Source organism: Montipora foliosa, chromosome 3, assembly GCF_036669935.1.
Source record: "Montipora foliosa isolate CH-2021 chromosome 3, ASM3666993v2, whole genome shotgun sequence".
NCBI classification, from domain to species: domain Eukaryota; kingdom Metazoa; phylum Cnidaria; class Anthozoa; order Scleractinia; family Acroporidae; genus Montipora; species Montipora foliosa.
This window is the reverse complement of record NC_090871.1, coordinates 18,412,187-18,439,686: the sequence shown is the minus strand read 5'-3', so window position 1 is coordinate 18,439,686 and position 27,500 is coordinate 18,412,187. Positions and strand designations below refer to the sequence as shown.

The window sequence follows — 27,500 nt, the reverse complement described above, 5'->3', positions numbered from 1 at the left end:
AATAATAATTTTAATTTAAAATCAGGAAAACAGGTGATAATGTGTTGGCCTGAAGTGAACTTGCCGTTTCCCATCCTTCATGAATGAGTGATACTCATTCATTGAGGTTATGAGGTCATTAGGTGGCTCAAGAATTTTGCCAGGGATGCGAATTGCAGATTCGCAGCCGAAGCACCAGTATCCTTAAGCCACTTCAGCTTACATTGGTGGCTTTTTGATCAACCCCGGCTGTTTCCCCACTATTACTTTTATTATTATAAATTTTATCCCAGTGATCTGACCCGTGATCCAATCCAGGTTTTGTCAACGCCGGCTGCAACCCCGGTCAAGGTGGCACTTGAGTTGGTGGGGGCTGTTTGGTATTTTGATTGTAAAGCACCATGTTTCACCAAATTCTATTAGATTGTGAGACTTTCTTACAATGTATTTGTGAGGTCCACAGACCACACAAAGAATTTTACTATCGGAGATCATTGAGTAATAGGGCAGTGGGTAAGACGAGGAGAAAAAGGCAATGAGTCCACTAATGAAAATCACTGTTTTAATAATGTACATGTTCATAGTCCAAGATCTGTCAAGAATGTATCTCTTTATTGTTATTCGAACTTTGAATCCAAATTAATGTGGTCTTCAACATTAGAAAAGTCACTGTTAAACATGCATGAAAAAGTCTTTTAATTTTAGAGCTTTTTTTTTGTCTTTTAGTTTGGAGATGAATGGTCAAGCTGCGTTGGGCCTTGGCAGCATAGTTAATCGCTTGCTGTTTGTTTTCCCCTGTTCATCTTTTCAATCTTTACAAGCTGATACACTGAGCCTTTTCATTGATACCATGACACACCTGACTTGCTCTTTTCTTCAAGCAGTTGCAAAGGAGGAGGAGGTGCAAAAAAGTGATTTTTTTTAACCATAACCAAAAAAACTTATACATGTAGTTGAAGCATCTGTTTCCAGTTTTGAATAAAATCAATAATGCACTCCATAAATTTTAGATTTTTCCACTAAGCCCAATGGTTGCAATCATTCACCGCAGATTGTTAATTTTGGTATGATACTGAATAGGCCTTTTTCGATATATTAAAATTCAGCTTGAAAGAGAGGTTTAGAGGACAAAGAGAAAGGAAAGTGGATGGCATGTAAATATTCATTTTTTCACATTCATTCTAATGTGTTTCTGTTGTTTTTGTCCTCACTGCCTCGATCACTATCAAGCTGATTATTGGATATTTCAAAAATATCCTATTTGTAACACAGATTTAAAATAACAAGAGCAGACTAGCCATGAAGCATACATTAAACAAAAAAAACTAGTGTAGCACTGACTAAGGTGAAGGTAAAGTAGAAAGATAACAGCTTTAAACTTGCTGATCTTCCACTTTCGTCTTGGAGGATTATTGTCGTGTCATAATATGGCAATTAAAACCCATTGACTACCAGACCACCCTCCACTGACGAGTAAAATCATCTGGCATTTGACAGAGTAAAAGCTATGAAGTCTCACTTCTGGGAGTTAATGGGTGAAAAGAATAATGACAGTGAAAAGACAGGGCCAATCGTGTGGGTGACCCTCCTGATGCTGGCATGCTGTAAATCAATGAACTTTGCAACCAGTATTGGCTAAACAGACTTGAAACAAAGTGTAGAGCTTGAGTAACATATCTTGTTGCAACAAAATTGGGTGTTTGGAATTTGTGCCAGGTCAGCATAAGGCATGTGTTATTGACCTAAAAAACTTTGCAGGATAACAGAACTTTGGATTGCCGACAATCGTTTGATTACCATGGTTTGGTTTTACTGGTTTTGATTTGAAATCATGATAATCATTTCAACTGATGACAATATACATTGGCCAGTTTTTCCTCAGTGACCTGCCACTGCTTCTCTTTGGACCTAACCGGGCCTTCTCATACAGCTTGTCTCCAGCAGATTCTTTTGGAGGCTAGCTCCTTCCAGCTACTGGTGTCTACTTCTCTTGCCTTGAGGTCTCTTTTTGCACATATCAAGGAAGCGTAGCTGTGGACGTCCTTGTGCTATTTTGCCTGAAACCAGCTCACTGTAGAGTAGATCCTTTGGAATCTTCCTATCTGGTATGCGGTAGACACGTCTAAGCCAACGAAGCCTGCACTGATGGAGCAGAGTGTGCAGGCTAAGGACCTCTGCTTTGGCCAGTACCTCGGTATTTGTCATGAGGTCTGACCACTTGATACCCAGAATGCACCCCAGGCTCCTCAGATGGAATATGTAAAGCCTTCTTTCCTGTTTCATGTAAGGAGTATAGTACTCACTCCCATACAGGAGATTGCTGAGGACACATGCCTGATACACAGCCACTTAAGTGTGGGTGGTGAGCTGTCCATTTTCCCACACACTGTGTCTGTTTATCTTGCTGTCCAGGGAGAGGTCATCTGTCACAGTAGAGCCAAGGTAGGTGAATTCGTGCACAATGCCTAGGTTTGGTTCATTTACCATAATTGACGGCGGCTGCTCAATGCCTTGACCTAATACGTTGGTCTTCTTTATGCTTATAGTCATACTAAAATCTTGGGTGGCATAGGCAAAACTGTCCATGATTTTCTGCAGCTGCTGTTCTGTATGGGAGACCAGGGCTGCATCATCAGTAAAAGGCATGTCCCAGATGACCGACCGTCTGCTGAACCTTGTTCTTGGCCCTTTGTCGAGAGAGATTGAATAGCCTCTCATCTGACCTCATGCATAGGAATACACCCTCTGTGGACGTGCCAAATGTGTACCTTAGCATAACGACAAAGAAGAGACCAAATAGAGTAGGAGCCACCACACCCGGGGGGGGTACTGCCATATATGGGCTATATAGGTATGTGCCGCTGTGAAGGGTATGGTTTTCAAGCAGTTTACTCTAGCATAGGGTATATAAATCAGAGCGTTTGGGTCTAGAATAGGGTATCATTTTTCACGAAACTGACCAGTCGCTTGAAGATTTTATCAAGACTAAGGAAACCAGAAATTCCCGCTCAAAAATATTAAAAAGTCGAGTCGGCAAAGTTTAAATTTGCGCAACTCAGCCTCAACAGTGTCGATAAATGGCTATCATGAGAAACTTCTGGATATTATTAACTCTCAAGTATCGGTATTTAGACGGAAATCGGTGGGAGTTTACTCTAGTATAGGGTAGCAAAATTCAGCTGAACTAGCTCTGGTATAGGCTAAGGGTTCCAGGGTCCCAGCGGCACATCCCCACCCAGAAATTCCTAAAGTACCCCCCCCGGGCCACCACACATCCTTGTTCACACCACTGCAAATGCTAAAGGGTTCTGATTTGGCACCGTCAAACTGCACTTCATGTTGGTGTGAAATGACATTGTCACACTGAGTAGCTTGGGTGGGCATCCAATCTTGGCAAGAATCCGGAACAAGCAGTCAGGACTCATGATGTCAATGGCCTTCATGAGATCTGGGAATACAAAGTTCTCTTATCCTTTGATGTTTGAGGTCCGTTATTCTGTGAAGTTTTACACCTTATGCTAACTCGGAGTGATTACGAGTAAGAAAGTATTATTCTGTTGTTAGTTGTCTTTAGTTGTGAAGTTGACATTCCCTTATTAGTTGTGTTGCCTCTTTATCCACAGCTTAACTCTGAAGACACAAACTATATTGAAGCAGTGGAACAGTTCTTGGAGGGATGGGCTAGCCTTTTGGAACACTCTTCACAGTTTCCATCTGGTGTTTTTAATGAAAGTGCAACAAAGATTTTAAACTGTTATATCCAGTGCCATTTAGCGGCACCAGAGGGTTTACGTGGGACATTTTCATCTCAAGCAAATGGTGGAATTCATATGAATGAAATCTGTGATCTTGATAGTGATGATAGGGAACTATTTGCGGGTCAGTTATGTACAATAGGAAGTTTTGGACGTATTATACCTGGACATTCCCTTGCTCTTCTTACAAAATTGTTAGAAAATAGAATTGGACATTTTGAGGGCTATCTTGCCTCCATGAAGAATTCTTCAGGTAAGTGTTTGATCTAACTTGTGATAACTTTTATCTGCTCGACTCGTCATGTCAGGTTAAAACACAACACAAATAATTATTATTCAAGAAAACTTACCTTTAATGGTTGAGCAGGGTCATCATCATCATCATAGACCTAAATGAAACAGCCATTGTCGCCCACGACAGGCTGCTATGATGATGATAATGAGGGGGATGGGGTTGGAGCTGCAGTGAAAGCACTTGCTGTTGATGATCAGTGTGCCCAGAGTTCGATTCCTGAACTTGTCCTCACATGGATTGAAGTTTGTTAATTTAAAATGGGCTCTGGGAGGCACGGTGGCCTCATGGTTAGTGCGCTCGACTCCGGATCGAGTGGTCCGGGTTCGGGTCCTGGCTGGGGACATTGTGTTGTGTTCTTGGGCAAGACACTTTACTCTCACGGTGCCTCTCTCCACCCAGGTGTATAAATGGGTACCAGCGAATTTAATGCCGGGAGTAACCCTTCGATGGACTAGCATCCCATCCAGGGGGGGAGTAGAAATACTCCTAGTTGCTTTATACTACAGAAACCGGAGATGAGCGCCGGCCTGATGGGCCTTCTAGGCTCGTAGCAGACTTTACCTTTACCTGGTGACCTTGCTCTTGGGAGATGGGGACTAACCCTGGGATAAATGTAATATCTAGCATCCTATATCCTGTGGGGGAGTAACATTACTTACCAACTGATCACTGACCCCATTGGCTCAGTTGGTTGAGAACCAGACTACCGCACCCTGTGGAAAGTCATGGGTTCTAACACTGGCTGGACCAACACTTTGCCAGTCTTAAAATAACTGAGGAGAAAATGAGTATAGTTTTTAATGACATCTGCAAAAAAGATAGACTTTGGAGTCTTCTCAGATAAGTAAACCATAGGCCCTTTTTTCATCACCCTAGCTGTCAACATTATGGGACAGATGGTATGCTGAAAGTATAGCCTGCATGGCAGGTCATAGAAAGGGGAAGGGAAAGGGGAAAGTGCATGAAGGGAGCGCTCCCCTTGCTTTGCACGCATGCTTTTCTCTTTCCCTCCTCCTTTCTAGTGCCTTCCATGAAGGCTAAGTAGGGCATCATAGAGTTCCTGGTGTTGTGTTCTTTTACTGACAGGATGTGATCAACCCGGCTGGATTAGCTGTAAGGGTTTCTAAGCAAGTGAGACCACAAAAACGAAATGCAGGCAGGTAGTCAGGCTGCATGTGGGTTGCTCCTTCAATACAAAATTATCTACTCTCAGCTGGTTTGGGTTAAAGGTAAAAAGGCCCTTACTCCGAGGGTTTTTCTCCGGGTACTCTGGTTTTCCTCCCTCCTCAAAATCGACTCCCGGCCTATTCCATCAGGCTGTGGTGCTGTGCTCCGAGGACATGGGTCGTGTTCAGGGGCCGAGCGCCTAGCCGGCAGCACAGCTCCTTCGGCCTGACCTCGTTGAGCTGCGCTCATAGTAATTCAGTCTCCGACTGCGAGAAAGGGCGATTAGCAGATCACATATGATCACCTATATTTTAAAAGGGTAACACGTGGCAGTGGACTAGAGTTACTGATAAACTTGTGGCTCTCGGTGGGCATCCTTTTACCCCCCCCCCTTCCTGTGCAAAGGTACAGCTACACAGATCAGAGGAAAGTTGAAATAGACCTCGATCGAATGAGACAGGGATTGAACTTGTGACCTCCAGCACAGAAGGCTGCTCACTAACCGACTGAGCTACGCCTGTCTCTTTACGGTCTGGTACTGTATTAGGGACAAGCTTCAGCTGTATGAACTCTGGGTTTGTGAGTGTTCAACTGAACTCTTTCATATCATTTTTATGTGTTCACATGTTCACTCATTAACTTCTAGTTTCTCCAGAGATTTCAACTATGGACAATTTGTTCGAAGATCTCCACTGGTTGCTGTTAATTTCTGCTTATCTTCTTGCTGATGAAAGTGAAGGAGAGACACCTCTTATCCCTAGTGTGATCATGACGTATTCAGCAAGTTTAAAAGATCAAGTCAATGTGCAAGCTTGTTTGCAAACTCTTTGTGCGTCACAGAATCAAGCTCTAGGTAATGTGCTCCACCACATCAAAATCTTTTACTGCCTTTGCGGACACAGGATACGCACTTCTATTTCAGTACTTTTCTTCTTCCTATCCAAAAGAATGACTACAAGTGTTAATGGCAATTCACGTAACCCAAGGGTTGAACTACTAGGCGTCTCTGTAAAACTGATTTCCTCTTGGTGTAAGAAACTCTTTTAGGATTCAATCAAAAACATTTGTTTCCTGCTCCGGAAGCATAATAAAAGTTAAAAAGTTTTACAAACTCGGAGCTAAAGTTAAAACTTATGAAATATTTCGTCCGTTTTTCAACCGGACTTCATCAGTCAATGATGTGAATGTTAAAAAGATGAATTTTAAAAAAGGTTTTCAACGCCTCTAGGGGGTTAGAATAATTGTGTCATAGATGGCTGCTAATTCGTAACCATTGTCTCTGTTTAACGCCGGTCAAACGCAGGATAAAAGAAGCTATTCAAATTAAACTTACGAAACCGGCGTTAAACAGAGACAATGGTTACGAATTAGCAGCCATCTATGACACAATTCTAACCCCCAAGAGGCGTTAAAAACCTTTTTTAAAATTCATCTTTTTAACATTCACATCATTGACTGATGAAGTCCGGTTGAAAAACGGACGAAATATTTCATAAGTTTTAACTTTTAGCTGCGAGTTTGTAAAACTTTTTATCTTTTAGGATTAGTATTAGGTTGTGATTGTAGGGATTGTTACTTGTGTAATAAATAGTGCTGGGAAGGATGGGACGGAATTAAGTTAATCACTTGCCGAAAAACTATTTCCTCATCAATCACTCGCTGAAAAACTGTCGTCATTAACCCTTTGACTCGGAAGCTGCCCTGAACCGGCCATACTTAGTATTTTACTCTGTCTAACACCAGAGTATTTTACTCGTCAATGGGGAACCCCTGGGAGTCAATGGGTTCATGTAATTTAACAATTTGTTAGGTATAAATAAATTTATGGTGAGAGAGACGGGATGGAGTCTCAATTAAGCTAAACTATTTTAATTAGCATTATATTTTAGATAGGTGTAAATGAATGTTGGGAAGACTGGCCAAACACGTTAGCAAAGCTAATTTAATCCCAGCAAATGGCCATGGTAGGATTTGAATCTGATCATCGGAATTACAGTCATCTTATTATGGTCTTACATTCCTGTTTGAGATCATAATTATTACATCCTGTTTTATAAATTTTCATTGCAGGGAATTCAAGTCTGGCATTGGACTCCTCAAGCATCGACCCTGTGGTGAGGCTCACAACGGCCATCTTCCGCTTGGCAAACCTTGAAAAAATAGCTTTGACTTCCGGTTTATCTGAACTTTTAAGTCCCCAAGTGGGAAGGACAATTGTATGGTGTCTACGGCACTGGACGAAGTCTTATCTATTGCCAGATGAGAACGAGTATGAACAGCTAAGCGTAACTCTTATCTCCCTTTTTGGTGTGGGCACCAAGGGAGGTGAATGGACCGTGGGATTTCTTCTTGATAAAGTTAGGTCGAACCTGTCTGGCTGGTCGGCAGAGTCACAGATTGTGGAGGACACAGCCACGTTGCTCTTAAGCTTGGTTCATACCCGACACAGGTATGTGACTTATGTTTACATTAATTCAGTTCGCTTAATGGTATTTTGGACTACCGAGAGCGGAACCTTTCATTTCAATTCATGCTACTCTCCAAAGAGAACATGGAAAGTTACCACGGGTAGATGTTGGATCAGATGTTGGTTCATCGATGTTGATTCATGAGTTTTGATTCATCCAACTTCCCGACTGACCAGCAACGAATCAGCGGTGTGTAAGACATTCCTATTCGCATTAACCCTTTCACTCCTGTGGGGTTCCCCATTGACGAGTAAAATCGTCTGGCGTTAGACAGAGTAAAATCTATAAGTCTTAGTGGTCCTTACAGGAGTGGGATGCGTAATAACAAAACTTAATTTGTTTCCATATACACATGCAGACCAGCGTATGTACTGTTCTATGGCCAATGTGAAAAACACAAAGAAGCTTTGCAGAGGTACTTTGCCTTACACCGTATGTTAAGAAGTAAAGTAACCTTGGCCGTGCACTCTTTCTTTGTCATTCTGTTTTTTCTTGTCATTTAGCAGGGTAAATCTATAGGGGAATCTGCTGATTTGATTGTTTACATTTTGGCTGATTAACACACGACTTCAATTTGTTGGAAAGACGTCCCGGTATACACAAGTTGACTCGGAAGGTTAAAATAACGTTTACGTTTAAGTAGTCACCTCAATATTAACGATCAAAAATTTGCAAATGATAGTTGGCAAAAAGCGGACCCACAACTTCAAAAAGATGATGGTCTTTTTTTATTTCTTCAGGGCGGCGTTGGCCATCACATTTGACAGTCTCTGGCTCCTGGCAGAAGAGCACTTGTCTACGACTGCTGTGCTACATGAATTACCCCCAGATGTGCTGCGGTATCTGACACAGGCACTGGTGCTTGCTGCTTCCGCCGCCGTTGATGAAGCTACGAGAAAGAAGTACTTGGATCAAGTAAGAGTTCTCCCGTGGTTTACCATTTGTTGGGGGTATTATATGTATGTATTATGCTCGAAACTTGAACACCCCCCCCCCCCCCCTTCCTTCCCGGGCAAATCCGGGCATTTGATCTTTTGAAGATTGGATCGTTCAAATTCCCGCCCCCTCGGGCCAAAATGGTGTTCAAATGCCCTAGCCTTTCGTCGGATTTGTCTGTCATACCCTACTAAAGAACAATCGTCGTCGGCTCCTGTAGTCTTTAATAAAGACTTTTGAAGATCTTTTTTGTAAGCCAATCGCTGACAAATGCTATATTTCTTCCTTTAAACTCTTCCATCTCGTTCCAACACGTGTTTTAAAGCTGTTAGCGACTTCGGCGCCGGAAAAAAAATCATTTGAAACCTGACACTTCCGGTTCAATTTCCCCACCCCACGCAGGCACAGGTCAAATTCCCCTTCCTGTGCCCCGGGCACAGAAGATAGTCAAATGCCCGTGGGGAGGGGGTGTTGAAGTTTCGAATTGATCGGCGTATTAAGCTGGCAAGTAACAGCCTTAGGGATCTGCTGAATCATTCATATCACTGTGACGGAAGCCAAATACAATACTTGTTTTGCCGGTCATTTAAAGCACCGTGGAAGATTTGCGGGGCGGTATGAAATTGAATGTAACTTGCGAGCACGCTCTCTTCGCGGGTTGCTCGAAAAAGATGGAGACTTGGGAGGGTGGTTGAATAATGAAGCTACAGCAGTATAAATTTCTACTACCTTCGACTTCGAGTCTTCTGTAGCTTATTGTTAAAGCATCCGGACTCGTAATAAAAGGTCACAGGCTTGATGCTTGTATCATGCACTTTTTTTTTTCGGACTCTTTCAAGTAAGCTTTCATCACTACTGATAGTTCATGATTTTTTGACTGTACAGTTAGTGAACGAATCTCGTTCCGTTTATCTTACAGCTCTTGCAAACCTTGCAATCTTTCCTCTTGGGCATCTGCCATCAACCAGACTTTGCCAAACTGTGCCAAAAGGAAAACGTCAAGAGCCAAGTCCAAACTCTGCTCGAGTCCTTCAGAGGTGCGGCTTTAGCTACCAACAGTCGCAATTTCCAAACATTGTTTAATTATCTTCTTCCCGTGCTAAATGTCTGTGTGGTTATGTTGAGTGTGTATCAAAACTGTCCAGAAATGGTGATCCAGGTGTTGGAGTTTTACGTTGATGTCGTAGACGCTCAGATTTCTTTTCTCGAGGAGGTAGGTCACATAAAATTTGCTTTTAGAGCGACTTCGTATGACCTTAAATCGTATCCAAACCGAATTTGCCCATCCACACGTATCCGAAACGTATTCGGATTCACTCTAGTACTCAGGACTCCTCAATTAAGGAAACAGAGGTGATAGAGTATGCGCCATGAAGTCCTCGACAGCCATCTTGAGAATTGATTTCACGGTAAGGAATTGGGTAGATCTTCAATTACGTGATCCGGATTGAAAATATCCGGATTTAGCATCCACACTGTTCCGGATACATAGCGGATTAAAAAATATCCGCTCTGGAGAGCGTATTCAAAAAGTTCCAGATTCGGCCACGAAGTGTCCCTTGAACTTTAAGCATTTCCTCCCTATTTCTAACAATTAGGTTAAGGAAAGGAACTTTAGGAAAGGAAAGGAACCTGATTTAAGGGTCTAGTCGTTCTAGCGCTGGAGCACTAATTGGGGACATTGTAAACTGAAATTAATGATGAAAGCAAATCAAGTCAAAGGTTAGGGTAAAGATTAATAAGGAGTTATTCGTTTAAATTTGATAGTTTCTGTGTAAACCCGCAGTATCTTCCACCAAATTTGGTCCTAAGTCATTCAGTGTATTTGCTGCACTACTTTCAGTGATTAATGAACATTATTTGGTTTAGTAAGAAACCATAAAATTTACATCTTTATCGCCAAAGCTTGGACATGCGCAAAACCGTGAAACTGCACCTTTAAGGATGCGACCTTGTTTTGGACCTTGTTTTCAGAATGACGTGGTGAAACTTTACGAAGCCTGTATGGCACTTGTCCAAACATATGGAAAGTGCAACTTGGGTGAGTACTCTTCATCTGCATGTGAAATTTCCAAGGTCCAATCGTAGTCGGGATAGTGCGTAAAGTATTATAAACTATTTTCCCAATCCTATAATGCAATACGTTTGGGGAGGTTCTTTACATAAAAACAATGCAAGTTAAGGACGGTGCCTACTAATTCAAAGGTATTTTTGCGCGGTTTACTGGCTATGCGGGAAAAGCAGATCTTAACAAGTGTTATTGAAATCCAAGAAGAAAATTGGGGGTAACCACGCATTTTTCGAAGAAAATTAATCAACAATATTGGTAAAAAGCTTTAAAATACAAAGCAATTTATGGCGTTCTTTTCCAAATTCAAGCTTAATTATCTCTGAAAATTGCGTGGTTACCCCCAATTTCCTTTTTGGATACCAAGAGCACTTGCTAAGTTCTGCTTTCTCCGCATAGTTTTGAACCGTGCAAAAATATCCCTGTATTAATAAGCACCGCCGATAGGAAATCCGAGTATCTCACGTTGCGCAGGACGTATGCGCAATAACAATAGTAGGCACCGTCCTTAATTACTCTTGGACTGTATCATGCTTTAGTGAACTGGATATCCGTTGTCTAAATGCAAGTAACCCCCCAAAATGAACTGTATTATTTGATTTGCGAAAATAGCGAATTGAAGGGGAAAAACAGCTTTTTTTTTTTTTTTTTTTGCCAAAGTCAAAAATGAAATCGTCATGACTTGGTTCCAAAATATTTGATAATTAAAGTCGTCGTGTTTAAGGCCTTTATTTACCGGGATAGACTGCAAAGAGAAGCCAGGGACTTGGAGCTTACATTGAATTTGTGTACTTCTCGTAGTCCAAGTTTCCAATTTTTCAGACCATCTATAATTGATACTCCTTATCTTTCCCAGGAAAAGTGAGTATTGAGGCCTCAGCAGAAGATGAACAGCTTAACGACCTTCTGTTGTTGATGAAACTCTTGACAAATGTGCTGTCCAAAGACTTCTTGGATTTTTGCTCAGGTGAGTAAGCAGGGTCTTTTTGCTCCCATATCCTACGGCACGGGGGGAGGGGGGGGGGGGTGGGTAAAGTTACTGATGACTGACTGGTAGAATATGAAGAGAGTATTTGTCTTCATTTTGCTTGTAAACAAAAAGAGGGCAAATGAAAATCATAGCTAACGTCACAGAGGCGGAACCAACCCCTCCCTTGGATCCGCCGATGCATCGTAAATTGTTTTAAAACATTGTTGTCTCGTTTCGAGTCAGCTAACACAGACGACTTAAATTGTTTTAAAACATTGTTGTCTCGTTTCGAGTCAGCTAACACAGACGATTTTGATCAATTCAAAGATATCACGAATCTAATAAGATGTATTTTTTTCCATTGTGATACTAGCTCGGGGTTAAACTACTAAAAAATTGAGGAAAGTGAGCACGAAGTTCGCCAAGGACTTTCACTCTAATAATTTTACGGCAAAAAGTAGAGCGAGGTCTTCGATGAAAGGCATCATCAATCATACCTCGAAGTCTAAATAATTTACACCTTTTTTTCTTCTGTCGATGACAAATTGGTAGATCTTGTAAACAAAGACAACGTAGATTAAAATGTGTTTTTAAAAGTGGTCCCTATTTTCCCTAGGCGACAAGACACCAAAATTGTCAGCGGCTGATGTAGCACTTTATGGACTTCATGAAATCATACCTCTTATGTCACCAGACGTGCTCATGGTGAGAAAAACTGGACTACACTGCTTGAGATCGTGGGTCGAAATCCCCGCTGGACCGGGTGCCCGTTTCTCGGAAGTCCCAAAACATTACGGGCCATTTTCGGGTGTCACAATTCACTTCGTTTCTCAAGAACAGAGGGGATTTATGACGTAAAAATTCACAGACATTTTGCTTTTTCTTACCTTGAAAACATCTTAAAAGATCGGCTTTCCAAAACAAGCGGTGGCAGTTTCACAAATGGCCTTTCGGGACTTTCTAGAAACGGGTCACCTCGCAGCTCTTACAAGGTCTCACCTGATTGGAGACCACCCTTGAGGTTTAACAAAAGAACAAATAACAGAAACAATGGACCCTAGGCCTAAAACAAAAGGGCCATTGTTTCTGTTATTTGTTCTTTGGTAAACCTCAAGGGTGGTCTCCAATCAGATGAGACCTTGTAGGAGCTGCGAGGCTACCGCTAGAAACCGGCCCCCAGCACTTGAGATGTTAAAATGACCTTTGCGATGTTGGGCTTTTAAGAACGATGAAACCTAGGCCTCGTTTAGCAACAATTTTTGTAGGATGTTAATAACATTTACAAGTTCCAGCACTCATAAAAGTCTCCTTGACTCATGGCTGTTTCGTGGCCTCATACACTATGAGTCTTTGTGAGGGGGGCTGACCACAACACTGAAAATTCCGTTCAAATTTGCACTCTTTGCAAATAGCGTGTGTGTTGTTTATCTTCCCACAAAGTTTATGAATGCACTAAAGAGTTGTCAAGACTGGGCCTACGGTTTATAGTCCTTATCTGAGATGTAATTACAAAGACAGCACTTTACCCTTAGTTTGATCTCTCGCATGGTAGTCCGATGCTTAACCAACTCAGTGAGCCACCGATGCCCGAGATGAAAAGAACAGAGGACATAGGGACGTAGTTACATAGTCCCAAATGTGTTGGCCTATCTCATATTCAGGTTTATGGTATCTTGCAAATTCTACTAGCTATGATAAAAAATTGCTTACTTTTTTTTCTTCAGATTTGAAAGTGTATTTACTGGCATAATTTTGAGTTTTGATTTTTATCCAAAGGCCGTTTACTTTGAGTGTAAGTTTTGGATTTCGGGGTCCGCCATTACTCACTTTCAAAAGTGACCGATTGGACCTCAGAGGGTTTGATCCAGGGAAAAGTGACGTCAAAGGCTCACTGGCTTAAAATTTCAGCGTGTGAACGTAGCTTATTATATATGCAAAATGCGAGTTTAAAAGTCTGTGAGCCCAAAACTCCTGTGCTGTGTATTAATTCTGCGGAGTACGCTGACACGCATTGCATAAGAATGGACCATTAAATAGAAAAAAATCCAGTTAAAATAAGCAGGTGTCTTTTTGAAATCAAGGCTTAAAACTTTGGTCGCTTAGTGTTTTGTTAACATAGTTTTGAAATCCGAAGAAAAATAAGAATTGAGTTTTTGGTCATAGGGGCACTTTAAAGGACTGTCATTTGCAGTTTGGCCCAGGCCCCCACAAAATTTGTATAAATGTTATTTCATTTAAAGTTAATCCTAAATAACTTCATGTAGCCTGTTTGATCCCCGAAATGCAAAGCTTTCTTGAAGCTTAATCATTCTCGAACTAGGGTATTAATCTTCTGTTGATTATTTGCTTTAGTTTCCAGTGCTTTGCTCGGAATTTTTTAAACTGACGACTTGCGTATGCGAGATGTATCCAGAAAAGATGTCTTCTCTACCGGAAGCTCTGTTCAAGAACCTCATGGCTTCGATAGAAGTGGGACTCACAAAGTATCTTTTTAATTCTTTATGTAGTATGCGTCTTAGGGTTAAATTAATAGACCATTTTACAGTTGTAGCTTACTTACCTGGCCTAAGAATGGAAGCGAGGCTGCCGGTAACCCTGTTTTGATACAAACCTCCGCGTTTTTCTCGTGTTAATTGAGACTAATTAGCATTACAACAACGCAATTTACATGATAAAAGCAGGGAGATCTGTATCAAGACAAGGTAACCGGCAGCCTCGAAGCCATTCATAGGCTAGGTCACTGAGCAAACAACTGTAAAATGGCCTATTAAGTGGCGCGTCCAAAAACTCCAATCCACTGAGGAATAACGTGACCAATCACAATAAACGAAGACACCGGCGAAAACAAAATACGTGGAAGAAGAGATTTTCTTATCAACTTGACGATGAGACATTGCGATAAAAGTGAAAAATGCAATAACGTCTTGTTTAATTAAAACGCCACAACGCTTTGTCGTTTGCTTAATGTCATTTTCAAGTGAATTTATCGGTCATCAAGATATCACTATTTGTGCCAAACTTTTTACGTGACTCAGCGTGCGAATATTTTATTGCATTGCTGCTATGTTTTTCACCGTTGTGTCTCAACCATTATTTGCATTTCATTTTTGCATTTATATTCGTGTCTAGTTTTATTCAATTACAAGGGGTTACGTTTATGCAAACGTTGGCCGTGTAGCACTTATAACTTATATTTCAACAGAAACGCTCACATGATTTACGTGGGTAGTAACATAGCACTTCACATCACCCTTTCATAGTTAATTCTGTTGAAATATAAGTTCTACACGGCCAACGTTTGCCACTAGTAGGGCCAACGCTCACATGGTTTACATGGGTAGTAAAATAGCACTTCACATCACCCTTTCATAGTTAAAACTAGTTTTATTCAGTTTTATTCACTAGTATTATGAAGTTTAAGCAAACGTCCCAACGTCGTCGCTTTTTATTCAAGAAGTTTTTTTGTTTTTCACCTTTATTGAAATGCATGTTTTATCGTCAAATCGCTAAAATAAGCCAATCGAAACTCGAGGCGCGTATGTGTAGTCCATGCCAAGTACGGGAAAGGCTTTTCGTGATTGAAGAAGTGTATTTATTATAGGGAGCTTAAGCACGCAACGTTTTTGAGACGCTGACGGCAACTGTTGGTGAACTGTTTTCCCTTTTAACTTGTCTTGATGATTAGTGGGGAATACTGTTCTAGCAGGCGAAACGTTCACTACCGGTTTACAGACATTCGTACAATACATATATACTTAATTGACCACTCCCCAGAGGGGCTTTTCAGGGCCAATGAAAGACAATCAAAAGCGCTGCGTGCTTTAAGCCTCTGGGGCCCGTTTCTCGAAAGTCCCGAAAAGTTCCCGAAAAGCCATCTGTGAAACTGCTAACCGCTTATTTTGGAGAGCCGATCTTTTTACGTGTTTTCAAGGTAACAAAAAGAAAAATAACTGTGAAGTTTGACGACTTAAATCCTCTCCCGGCGTTCTTGAGATAAAAGAGAGTTATGACACCCGAAAATGGCCCGTAAATTTTCGGGAGTTTCGAGAAACGAATACTCGGAAAAAATCCGAGTGCCCCTTTTGCAGGAGTCGAACCTACGACCTTCCGATTATTAGTTTAGATGCTCTACCACTGGGCCATATTGCTTCTGATTGGTTGAAAAAAGTTGAGCGAGAGTTTTTGGTGAATCCTCGAGTTAACGCGTATTGCTTAAAACTGTGCCACAGTGACACCAGGAATCATAAATGTGTTTTAGTTCATGATCTGGGATATTTGTTACCCCTAATGCCGTTTACCATTTGTCATACTCACGGAGTTCAGCGTAGTGTTTTTCTTTACATCATCTGAAGTTATGGAACCGATGTCACCAAGATGTCCCTGGAAGCTTTATCCTCCTTAGCAACTCATTGCTTCCTTGAAATGCAGAAAAACGTGAAGGTTGCAACGCACGAGATTTTGCGCCATTTCCTGAAGGTAAGAGGTTGTTAAATCGCTCGCGTTGACTCGTTCGTCCTTCGGTGTTTTATAGACCGAATGCATAAATGGCGGCCGAAAATGTATTATTTTAATAATAATAATAATAATAATAATAATAATAATAATAATAATAATAATAATAATAATGATAATAAAGTGTTTCACGATGTGGTCACTTGTGATGTATCGATCACAAGGCACAAGTCAGTCTACATCACAAGAGACCACATCGTGAGACAAACGAGAATACTTTATTGTTATTGTACTTCATCACGATGAATTCTTGGGTTTCACTCACGTGATCAACAGCCATGTATTTCAACGAAAACAAAGGAAGACGTTAGCATAATAATAGCTTTCAATTCCCGGAGGATTGGATCGGGACACCAACATGGCGGCCGTGACGTCATGTGAAATGCAAGAATAACAGCAACCTTTTTTACGACATGTATTGTTTTGTTTATCTGCTAATGAGACTCACTTGCCTCGCTCTCAAGCAACATTTCTTTCGTATTTTGTCCGTGCAAAGGAGTTACTTTTCTGCCTCACTCCCCTTTTTTAAAGCTAAGAACGTCTCTGGAAGGTCGTTTTTCCTCAGAATCATCTTTTTTGCGATACAGCAAATTTCTGGTTCAAAACTCGTTATCAACTAATATTTCTGTGAAACACTCCAAAATATGGTGACAGCCCCTTTCAGCTGGCTGTATTAGCAGAGCGGAGAGGCCACTATATTTGTCTATATTTATATTATAATAGAGGAGATTAAATTGTGGTGCCAGTTTCCAGTGATAGCCCTGCACTACTCGAAAAAGTATCAGGATGGAGATATTTAGCCTAAAGCGAACCAAATGAGCACAATAAATCGAAGACTGCACTGTCAAACTGAAAAAAACATGCAACGACCGCGAGGTCGACGCAACAAATCTCACGTGCCTAGGGGGCACGCACCGCGTGCAAAACGAAACTGTCAGCATCAGTCGCGACAAAATATATATTTTCATATGTACCGTCTCTTATGTCCTCTTTTCAACTTTGTTTTTTTTTTGCAGATGCTGTTTGACATGCTCCTTCTGCATTCGTTCGACATGGATCTTCTTCAGCCTGCAGCCGAAGCGTTCCTGGCGTTGATTTGCTGCCATCAGGTGACTATAATCGTCTTTCCTCTTATCGTATGAGTACACGTAAAACGAACATCCAGACACTGTTTGTTAAAAGAGGGACTGGGATTTGCTATCCCGCAGGTTTTTAGAATTAACAAGAAAATTGATGCCGAAAAATAGTCCTCTCGGTCCATTGTTGCAAAGTCTGGCCTTTCTGACACTCTGTAATAACGAAATATTACAAGCAACTTGCTGCAGGAGTCCATCATCCAAGAGTAAGATTTACCCGAATTGGCCAAGTCTCCATCGTCAGAAAAGTGTCTATTTTTAAACAAAGTTTTGCGGCAAAATAAACAATCGACCAATTTAATCGGCTTACTCAATGTTGTACCTAATTCAAACCTTGCGGGAATAAAACGTTTTGTTTCGGGTATTTTCATATCATTTAAAGTGCCCCTGTGACCAAAACATCAATTCTTATTTTTCTTTGGATTTTAAAACTATGTTAACTAAGCACTAAGCAACCAAAGTTTTAAGCCTTGATTTAAAAAAGACACCTGTTTATTGTAACTGGAATTTTCCTATTTAATGGTCCGCCAGTACTAAATTTAAGTTCTTGAGAGAGCTGGATCGAGGAGAAAATGACGTCAAAGGCTCACCAGTTTAAGAATGCAATGCGTGTGTACGCGGCTGAATTAATATGCAGCACGGGAGTTTTGGGCTTTCAGACTTTTAAACTCGGGTTTTTCATATTTAATCAGCTTCACTCGCACGCTGAAAGTCGCCAATATCATCAAAAATACAAAATTTACGTTTATGCAAAATTTTGGAGGGACAAACAAAGAGTATTATAGTATTTTTTGATATTGGCTCATTTTAAGGTCAACACTAATTTCCATCCCTCAAACTGACATTGGACATTTCGTAACAATTACACGACGCAATATCCCATGTTAATATTGACAAGCTTACCGCTCTAAAAAGAATGAAAACAGGCAGAATTACAGCTTTAGTTCAACAAGAAATAGCGTTTCTAAGCTATGCCGCGCTGATCTACAGTATTTAGGTCTAAAAACCCCGTTGAAGACGGTTAACTTTCAATTGTTTTGCTGTGTACTATTATTTCAGTACTCTAAAAAATTCAATTTTCTGGGAGGTTGTCTCGTTCGTCTAGTGGATATCGGAAACTGTAAGGTGAAGCCATCGATCCAGGTTCAACTCTTTGCCTCGCCTATTGTGAATCTTCTCAGCTTGTTTAAAATCTTTGTTTCATTGAAGTAGATTTGAAGTCTAAAGTAGACTGTACGTCGTATAAGTTTAATAAAAAGGGAAATGTCAGTTTGAGGGATGGAAAGAAGTGATGACCTTATTTTAAGCTAGTGAGCCTTTGACGTCATTTTTCCCTGGATCCAACCCTCTGAGGTCCAATCGGTCAGTTTTGAACGTGAGTAATGGCGGGCCGTGAAATCCAAAACTTGAAGTAAACGGCCTTTGAATAAAAATCAAAGTTCAAAAGTTTTGCGAGTCAGGTGTTAAGCAAACACACTTTTAAAATCAGCAGAAAAAAGGACGTGATTTTTTTTTTTTAAATCAAAGGGGCACTTTAAATTTGAATGCTACATCATAATGCAAATAAAATACACAAAGAACCTTAACCCGGGGAGATTTGAATTGGGTAGCACATTGAGTTAGCTGATTTGGTCTGTTAATTATTTTCCCGCAAACCTGGTTTAAAAATAGACACTGGGGACAAACCTGATACCCGATTCATACTCTTGGGTAATCGACCCTTCTTATACGTGATTTCTTGTGAGTTGCAAGGTATGCGTAGCTGTAACCATCCACGAGGAAAACAGTTTTTTCTCCTGGGTTGGGTACAGCTCAAGGATGATTAGGCTCGAGTAGACGCTTAACACGAAGAGACCTTGCTCCTTTTGTTGTTACACTAAGTTAGGTTTTGATCGAACCTGCACCGCTGATATTTGTCAATATAAGTCAGAAGAAGGACACGTGACTGTGACACGTGGATACTTCCTTCAAGTTCTCAACTTATCCTGCCAAATGCAGATTGAAGAGGTGCAAAACTGATAACCCTTTCTTTGGAATTAGGAACTCGCGACTTTCGAAGGGAAAAGTGCATTACTCGGTGCTTTTAGCGCCATTTTCATTTGAGCTTTAGCCAATCGTAGCAATCGTTAACAAATAAGCCAATCACAACGCAAAGCAAATTCATGTAGCCGGTCCTAAGGGCGGGAAAATGCGTGCGAGCATTCAACCTTTAACAAGCTGATCATGACGTGCCAGATTTTATACCAGCCAATTGCGATGCTCAGCAATGCAAAACCAAATCAATCACGTAACTACTGTTTGACTCAATTGAACACCTTTATATTGTTTTAGGCGTATTACACGGAGTTGGTCCGCAGTCTTCTTTCGCAGCAGACAGATCAAATCGTGTGTCAACGACTTCTTCAGGCCTTCAATCAGCTCACGCCTAGCGATATGAAGCTATCACTCGATAGAGCAAACATAGTGCATTTCAGGAAAAGCCTAGATGTCTTTCTTGGAAGTGTTAAGGGATTTTTATGCGTTAAGTAGAAAAAGATGCTTGGCGAAAGAAATCCAGTTCACTCAGCTGAAATTTGCTCTAGCCGCGAGCGTTGCCACCACCATTTTTTTCGGCTCAATTTCCGTTCGTGTTCGGAAAAACAACCCAACGCTTATTTTTCTCGGCGTCAACTGGAGACGATGATCACTGCAACAACGACATGCGCAATGGATCTCTTTATCTGCGTCACGCGTGGATATCTGGCTAACTGAAACCGTCCAATGGCGAGAGTGTTCGTAATTTGATCTGTTTTTGTTGTTGGATTCTCACGGTTTCTCTTTTCTGGGCATGTGATGCGAACAATTATTTTAGATTTTAGCCCACATTACCACTTTTCCGGCCCTCGTTGAAAACAAAACGGAATGAAGTCTGTCTACCTATCTTATATTTGGTACCGATACCACCACCCTGTATAGGACGGTTTACTCCCCTCTCCCCCACCTCTTTTATATCCAGAAACTCGCGTAATAAGATCCCAATTCAAATCCCCCGGGGTTAAGATTCTTTGCGTATTGTATTTGCATTACAAGACGCATGGAGGCGTTTACGCGGGATGGGTCGATATAAGCATCAAAACTCTTTGTGGCGATAATCACAGTCTGTTTACACAAGCAAACATGCTTGCATTTAAGTGGCAACGAGGGAAACCTAGAATTTGAACAGTGGAGTGACAACGACACAAGGAAGTTTCTCACATGAAGTAAATTAAGAAACTGATCAGTCCCTGTCAGGTCATTTTCAGTCTTTGGTAATTGTAAAATTCAGTACAGCCAATTCAATGAACAATGCATGAGTCAACGAAACCGCCTCCTCCCCCTCCCACCCCAACCCGGGACAAGGTAGGGATTAGAAGGAAATAGTTTGGGATTTTATGCAAAATCTGGCCCAGGAAGGTGGGGCATTGCACAGAGTTTGGCAAATTTAGCTGTTCTGTTGGGTGGGGTATAGGTGGGGATTTTTCGAGAATCTGTTCATTGCACAAGGTATCAACTTCCACCCAACTATTAAGTTTACAGCTGAAATTTCAGAGGAGATCACTTTCCTAGACACAACAGTAAGGAGAACGTTTCGAAAAAGAATCTATTCTCGACATCAAAACATATCACAAACCGATCGCCACTGAAACCTTCCAATACACGCATTTTACCTCGTTACCCGCCCAGTGCCAAGAGAGGTTTTACCTGAAAGGAGAGGCTATGAGGCTCCTCCGAACAAACTCTTCAAAAACAACATTGTAGGAGGGCACACTCTCGATTCAAAGCCCGCCTTAAAGAGCGAGGCTACCCTACGCATCTTATCGAGAGAACACTATTCTTGGTTTGCATCCACTTGATGAGACGGCCATGTTGGTGTACAAAAGACATTTTACTGCATTGTTCTGTACACCAACATGGCCGCCGTGACGTCACGTGCAAACCGTCAATACAAGGTCAATTTTTCTGCAAGACAGTTGGCACTTAAACAAAAGCCCAACACCAGCGAGAAATCAAGTGAAGCTATGATCTTCGCAGTTATGAACGCAATTTTTACAATTGCGTAGAGAAGCCTGAAAATTTCAGGACTTCAACGGGGTTTGAACCCGTGACCTCGCGATTCCGGTGTGACGCTCTAACCAACTGAGCTATGAAGCCCCTGACGTTGCGAGCTGGTCATTTGTGGGTTCTAATGGTCCCGTGAGGAATGAATCAATGATGAAATGGTTTATGAAATAAATCATTCAAACCCCGTTGAAGTCCTGAAATTTTCAGGCTTCTCTACGCAATTGTAACAAGACGCCTACAAGGGCGTATCCGTGGAATGCGCAAACAGTTAACACAAATTGTCCAGTTACAGTGAACTTCAAGTACAGGTAGACTTCGGAAAATGACGAAAGATTACTAGAAAGATACATCTGTAATATAACTTAAAGTTTTTTGTTGTAAAAACTCATTACTAATGTTACTAAATTTGCAAATGCAAACAACGAAGCCCTATTAGCAGGTTATCAGGATACGGGATCTTTTATTTATTTATTTTTTGGAAGGAGACTTAATTCAAATCCTACAGTTTTACTTGCTTCGTTAACTCCTTTCATCCAAAAATTACAGGATCAGCCTTAAATCATCCGAAAAACTTATTACAAATCACAGTTCAACAACTTATCATCCTGGGCCAGTTGTTCAGAAACTGGGTTTTAAAACGAGGTTTCTCCTCTACTCCCAAATGCTGTTCAAGGCTGATATTCAGAAAAACTTTACATTAGAAGAAGTCAATCTTGAAAAACAAAAATAAGCAAAGGAAACTGTGACCAAAAAGTTGAAAACATGAAACAAAAGTTTACGCTAATCCTGGATTAAGATAATTGGCTTTCGAACAACCGGGCCCTGTAATCGACGTCTGGTTCTGTAATCCTGGTTTAGTTCCTTACAAACTGTATAAATTTGCCGTGGCGAAGACAAGAAGACAACATCCGTGCTCTATTTCTCTCAATGCTCAAAAATTCCGTAATTGCGTGTTGTATAGTCCAGTCCAAAGTTCTAATTTTACAATTCCATAATCTTGATTTCAGTAACTTGGTACCAAACGTTTTACAATAACTTGAAATCTCGTTAAGAAAAATCCTTAAATCCAGTAGTCCAGTCCGGATTGAGATCGCCAAAACTCTCTCTATCATCGATTCAAAATTCAACAAAAGCTACAAGTAGTAAATAGTTATCAGAAACTACAACAGTTCGTCCTGATTCTACACTCGAGCTGAACAAAAAACCCAAAAAACCCTTGTCATCGTTTTCGAGAGAACAGACAAACAGCCGAAACTGTTCTGTGCCTGCCCCTTACGGCACTGAAAAAGTACCGTACGTTGTACAATAGTACTTGACCGTAGTCCTTGGCCAAGAAACTAATCTTAGCCAAAAGCCCGAGAAGCGATAGTAAGAACGCATTGCGTGTGGTAGTGCAGTAACTTGACAGTGTTTTTTTCCATAACTGTCAACTGAGCGGCGTTTTGTTTTTTCCAGGAGATTCAAGTCCTTGCACAATATGTAGCTTTAATAGGACACGACATTGTTTGGTATCGTAAATCATTACGGTGCCATGGTAGACATGTGGTTCAGTAAAATACTAAGCCCAGAACGATTGAAGAAAATAACAGGAAATCGAGAAACATTTGGCTTCAAAGCCGATATGTTGATCATTTACAACTTCTTTTTCACCACAAAAGCGTGTACTCTGAGCTTCTGACACCTTTCCAAGACCAATGTTACTAAAGTGTTATTCCCTTTCCAGCGGGGTTAGTATCTGGATGGGGGACGTTAAAATATGCGACTTTTGCTGTCAGGAACATAAGCCCAAAAATTCTATTTTAACGCTCAAAAATGCGAACAAAGCAAGGTACAGATTTTGCTAGCCTGCTTTATGCAAAACAAATATTGACGAAAAAGTAAATAAATATTAATATGTAGTTTTTAAGGAGAGCTAACCTGCGATCAGGCCCATTTTTAGCTTCGCCCATATGTTCTCTTATGTCGTCGCTCGCTAAAATATTGGGCCTGACCAAAAGTCTCTCAATTCCGAACGGTCGGCCAAATTTTGGCCGACCAAACTCGTGATCTGATTGGCTGTTGGAACGCCGGAAGTGAAAATGCCAACGTGATTGCGCGGAGCTCTCTCGAAGTACTCGAGACTAATCCGCCATAAGTGTAAGAAAGAATTTGCTCCCTTTTGCTCTTAGAATGCCGTGGAAGGTGCAACTTGATTTTATTTGAATAAATGGAGATATGCCATCGGAAACATCTCATAACTTGTCCAGAATCGGGTTTGAATCTCTGGAACGAGTGAAATTAGCGATTCCGTTGTCGAGCTCTGTGGCCATGGGGTTGAAAGTACTTTGGCACAAACTTCCCTGATGTTTTGAAAGCTAAATAGCTGGTTCTTTCAAATGGCAATGAAAGCCGATGCATATTGGTTTCCTGGATGAGACAGGGGACGTGTATATCAACAGGAGGAGATGCTGATAAAATCGCAAGTTACACGCGTACGAATGCATGTTTTGAATATCTGTGTATCAAACGGCTTTATTTATTTACTATCCATGACACGGTTTGTTTGCACACTTCATAATATTTCCAGTTGATTTAACTTAAAACTCGCACTCCAGAAACTAAAATGGCATGTTTCCAGAGAGATCAATTGTACAACAATAAAAGAAACTTTGCGTGTCCATCTTACTGTTCGTACTCCATCAAAAAATTAACAGCCAAACTTATCATGATTTTACTGTGCGCAATTCTAGAAATACACTGCAACTGAAGATATTACCCGAAAAAATCACCAAAGAAACCTTCATGGACAAACACGTTAAAGGAATAATGTATTTCTCTCTTTTTTTTCTTTAAAAATATATTGCCAAACCGTCCAACGACAAAATGCTAGGTTATCGATCTCAATTACGTACAAATTAAGATGTCAAGCTTAAAAGATTGCATATTCAGTGAACTTCGGAGGGAGAATTATACCGGCCTTTGCCGCAATATAGTCGTCGAAAACATTCCCCATGCTTTAAATGTGTTTTTCTCAAATTAAAGACAACGGTAACTTTCGAATTCGTTTATAATATTCCTCTCACGGTAATTAACTCTGGTCAAAACAAAATAGCGTGAATCTGCCGTCCACGCGTGTATTGGTGTAATGGAAGTAAATTTGATTGGCCGATGAAGGATGTGTCAATCAATCAAAAAAAGTGGGCGGAAGGAATTTCGAAGAGGAATTTGGTCAGGCTCTATTTTTCGTTTCGCCAACAGTACGTACCACGCGAAACTAAAATAGAGCCTGATCGCAGGTTAAAGGAGAGCAGAAGGAACTTTTAGGAAGTGTCGATCGAGAATAAAACAATTTGCCATCAGCGAAAAACAGTTCGGGAGATTTTTGTTACGTTCCATCAGAGTTCAATTTTGGTCATACAAGTAAAATCGCAAAATCGGAAGTGACATCGATTTTAGCGGCCGCCTGTGATCAAGTTATACCTTGCGTGTTTACTGACAACTCACGAAACAAAGGATACATCTGTGACAAAATGACGGCATAACAACTGGTTTTTGTTAGTGCGACAAGATCTATGTGCGAATTTAACATAAAGATCACAATCGTTGATGCTAGTCCAAGTGTCAGCTGAAGTTAAGCTCCTCCGAATGAGGTTAGTACTTGGATGGGGGACGGCTGCGAAGTCCCCGCGACGGCGATAGCTAATTCGTTTTTTTTAAACTTGATTTCATTTTTTATCTTGTTTGGCCGTTCAAAGCTATTTTCTTATTTTCTTTCTACGTCAAAACGGCGAACAAACTGGTTCCCAAGAAATATTGGAGTACGTATTCGTTCTATGCAAAATGCTTCTAATGAAGTATTCGTTCTATGCAAAATAATAATGTTCACAGTGGAACACACAAGTACGAAGCAAGATCTAGAAATAACGTAGAAAATTCTCCTTACCTTTAAAGCTTGCCTTTCTCAAAGAAAAAGCATCTATCCACTTTATCGAATAGGTTAATACTGAAACAATCATGGCGGGCGGAAAGATTCTATTATAAATGTTTGCTTTCACCTGTCTGACGGAAGTGTGTCACGGTGGCCGAGTGGACTAGCGCGCTAGCAGAGAAAATCGTGATGGCTTGGGAAGTACAGGAGTTCTCCTCGGGGCAGGGAATTTTGGAAATACCGTAGAGAATATAAATTAGTCCACCCGATCGGAGATTAATTCAATATCCGTGGGGTATGCACATTTGTGACTACCAACAAAAAAAAGATTCCAGCCCGGTTTTAAGACGTGGATGCCTTCGGCATTCCACGTAAAAATGGCGTTCATAACTGCGAAGATCATAGCTTCACTTGATTTCTTATCCGGAGTTCATATATGATTCATTTCATATACCATTTCATCACCAGCGAGAAAGTTCTACCATTTGTCACAAAATACCAGTGTGACCCCAAAATACCACCAATAAAAACCCAGTGGTGTCAAATCTTCAAGCAATATTAACTGCAACTGGAGTTTTATTCAAAACCAGCCATTGCTGGCAAACATATTGAAGAAAGCTCCTTTAATATCATAGAAGAGGGGCAAATTACTCAAGGACATGCTCGTCAAAGCCAAACTAACCCTAACCCCAGAGGGGTTCTGCCGTGCATGCAAAGGTTTGTTTACTGGTTTATTCCTTTTCAACTGTTGCTGATTGCGTGAAAATGATGCGTTGCTCTGGCTTGTTAAAAAAAAGGCAACTTTCAAAGTTTCTCTTTTAGGCCAACAATCATGTGCAATCCAAAACAGTCCCAGGGGGGTAGTATTAGGTAATGTTTTGACTAAGCGAAGCAACCCAAGGGGTGGGTATTAATTGAGGTTTGAGCGATTGTTTTCCAAATCCCACCTTGTTCGTGGGGGAAGGGTCTTTCTTTTCGTTGACTCATGCAATAATATTCAAGTCTCGCGAGAGCAACAGAAACCTCCTATTTAGAACACTTTCGAAAGCTCGCAAAATTCATTGCCAGTCACTGGAAATGAAAAATGTTCTGTTTTACAGGCACATAACGGCCTGGGTGTGCAGAAAACAAAGACCCTGCAGTAATTCGCCTGAAATGACTCGTAGGCCACAGAAAACACTAGGGATGTTGTGTTTGGCTACTCTCCGTTCGTCGTTTTATATTTTTGTGGGGGTCTTCGTTTTCCACATACCGGCCTGGGTGTGTGGAAAACGAAGACCCTACCGTAATTGATAACAGATAGCTTATCGATCGTTTTTAATAACACGAATGATGTATTTTGTTATTTGGTATGTTATTTTTTCTGGGGGTGTTCGTTTTCCGTGTCTTCGTTTTCTGCACACCCCGTTTACAACTGCATGTGTTTTAAAATGTGCAGTGTCGGTTGATTTCCTCTAACAGAAACGTACAGTTTTAACAACGAAATGGGGGTGGGAAAACGTACCACACTGTATTTACTCTATAGTATGACAAAGACGAATTACGCAGCCAAAATTCATTTGAAGACAACTTTTGAAGACCCTTTTTTTAAAGCCAATCGCTCACATATGCTTACTATTGTTATTGCGCATACGGTCTGCGCATCTTGACATACTCGGATTTCCTATGGGTGGTGCTTATTAATACAGGGATATTTTTCCGCGGTTCAAAACTATGCGGAGAAAGCAGAACTTAACAAGTGCTCTTGGTATTCAAAAAGAAAGTTGGGGGTAATCACGCATTTTTCAGAGATAATTAAGTTTCAATTTGCAAAAGAACGCCATACATTGCTTTGTATTTTAAAGCTGTTTACAAATATTGTCGATTAATTATCTTCGAAAAATTCGTGGTTACCACCAATTTTCTTTTTGGATTTCAATAACACTCGTTAAGATCTGCTTTTCCCACATATTCAGTAGACCGCGCAAACTGAAACTCTTCCAACTCGTCGAAACACGTGTTTAAAGCTGTTATCGAAAAAACCCGACCATTTGAAACCTGGCACTTCCGGTTCAATTTTCCCCACCCCACCCATGCAAGGCAAAAGTCAAATTCTCCACCCCCGGGAAGGCATTACCAGTCCAACGCCCGGGGTTTGCCCAGAAAGGGGGGGATGTTGAAGTTTCGATTTGATCGGCAAATAATTTACAATTGTGTTAAGCAAGCCGCTGAACTCTTTGGTTGTGTT

General features: G+C 40.9%; 1 protein-coding gene across 1 annotated transcript in view; it reads left to right on the top strand.

The window, feature by feature from the left end:
• The window catches only part of LOC137996975 (exportin-4-like), a 36,099-nt gene extending 13,985 nt beyond the window's left edge, over positions 1–22,114 (top strand). The window contains exons 9-21 of the mRNA XM_068842639.1: positions 706–880; positions 3,603–3,987; positions 5,843–6,049; positions 7,267–7,645; positions 8,405–8,579; positions 9,520–9,813; positions 10,575–10,641; positions 11,525–11,635; positions 12,255–12,343; positions 13,991–14,121; positions 15,991–16,114; positions 17,167–17,259; positions 19,618–22,114. Coding sequence (XP_068698740.1) covers positions 706–880; positions 3,603–3,987; positions 5,843–6,049; positions 7,267–7,645; positions 8,405–8,579; positions 9,520–9,813; positions 10,575–10,641; positions 11,525–11,635; positions 12,255–12,343; positions 13,991–14,121; positions 15,991–16,114; positions 17,167–17,259; positions 19,618–19,815 — 2,428 coding nt within the window. The 3' untranslated portion in view covers positions 19,816–22,114. The remainder of the gene's footprint in view (positions 1–705; positions 881–3,602; positions 3,988–5,842; positions 6,050–7,266; positions 7,646–8,404; positions 8,580–9,519; positions 9,814–10,574; positions 10,642–11,524; positions 11,636–12,254; positions 12,344–13,990; positions 14,122–15,990; positions 16,115–17,166; positions 17,260–19,617) is intronic.
• The last annotated feature ends 5,386 nt before the right edge of the window (positions 22,115–27,500 follow it).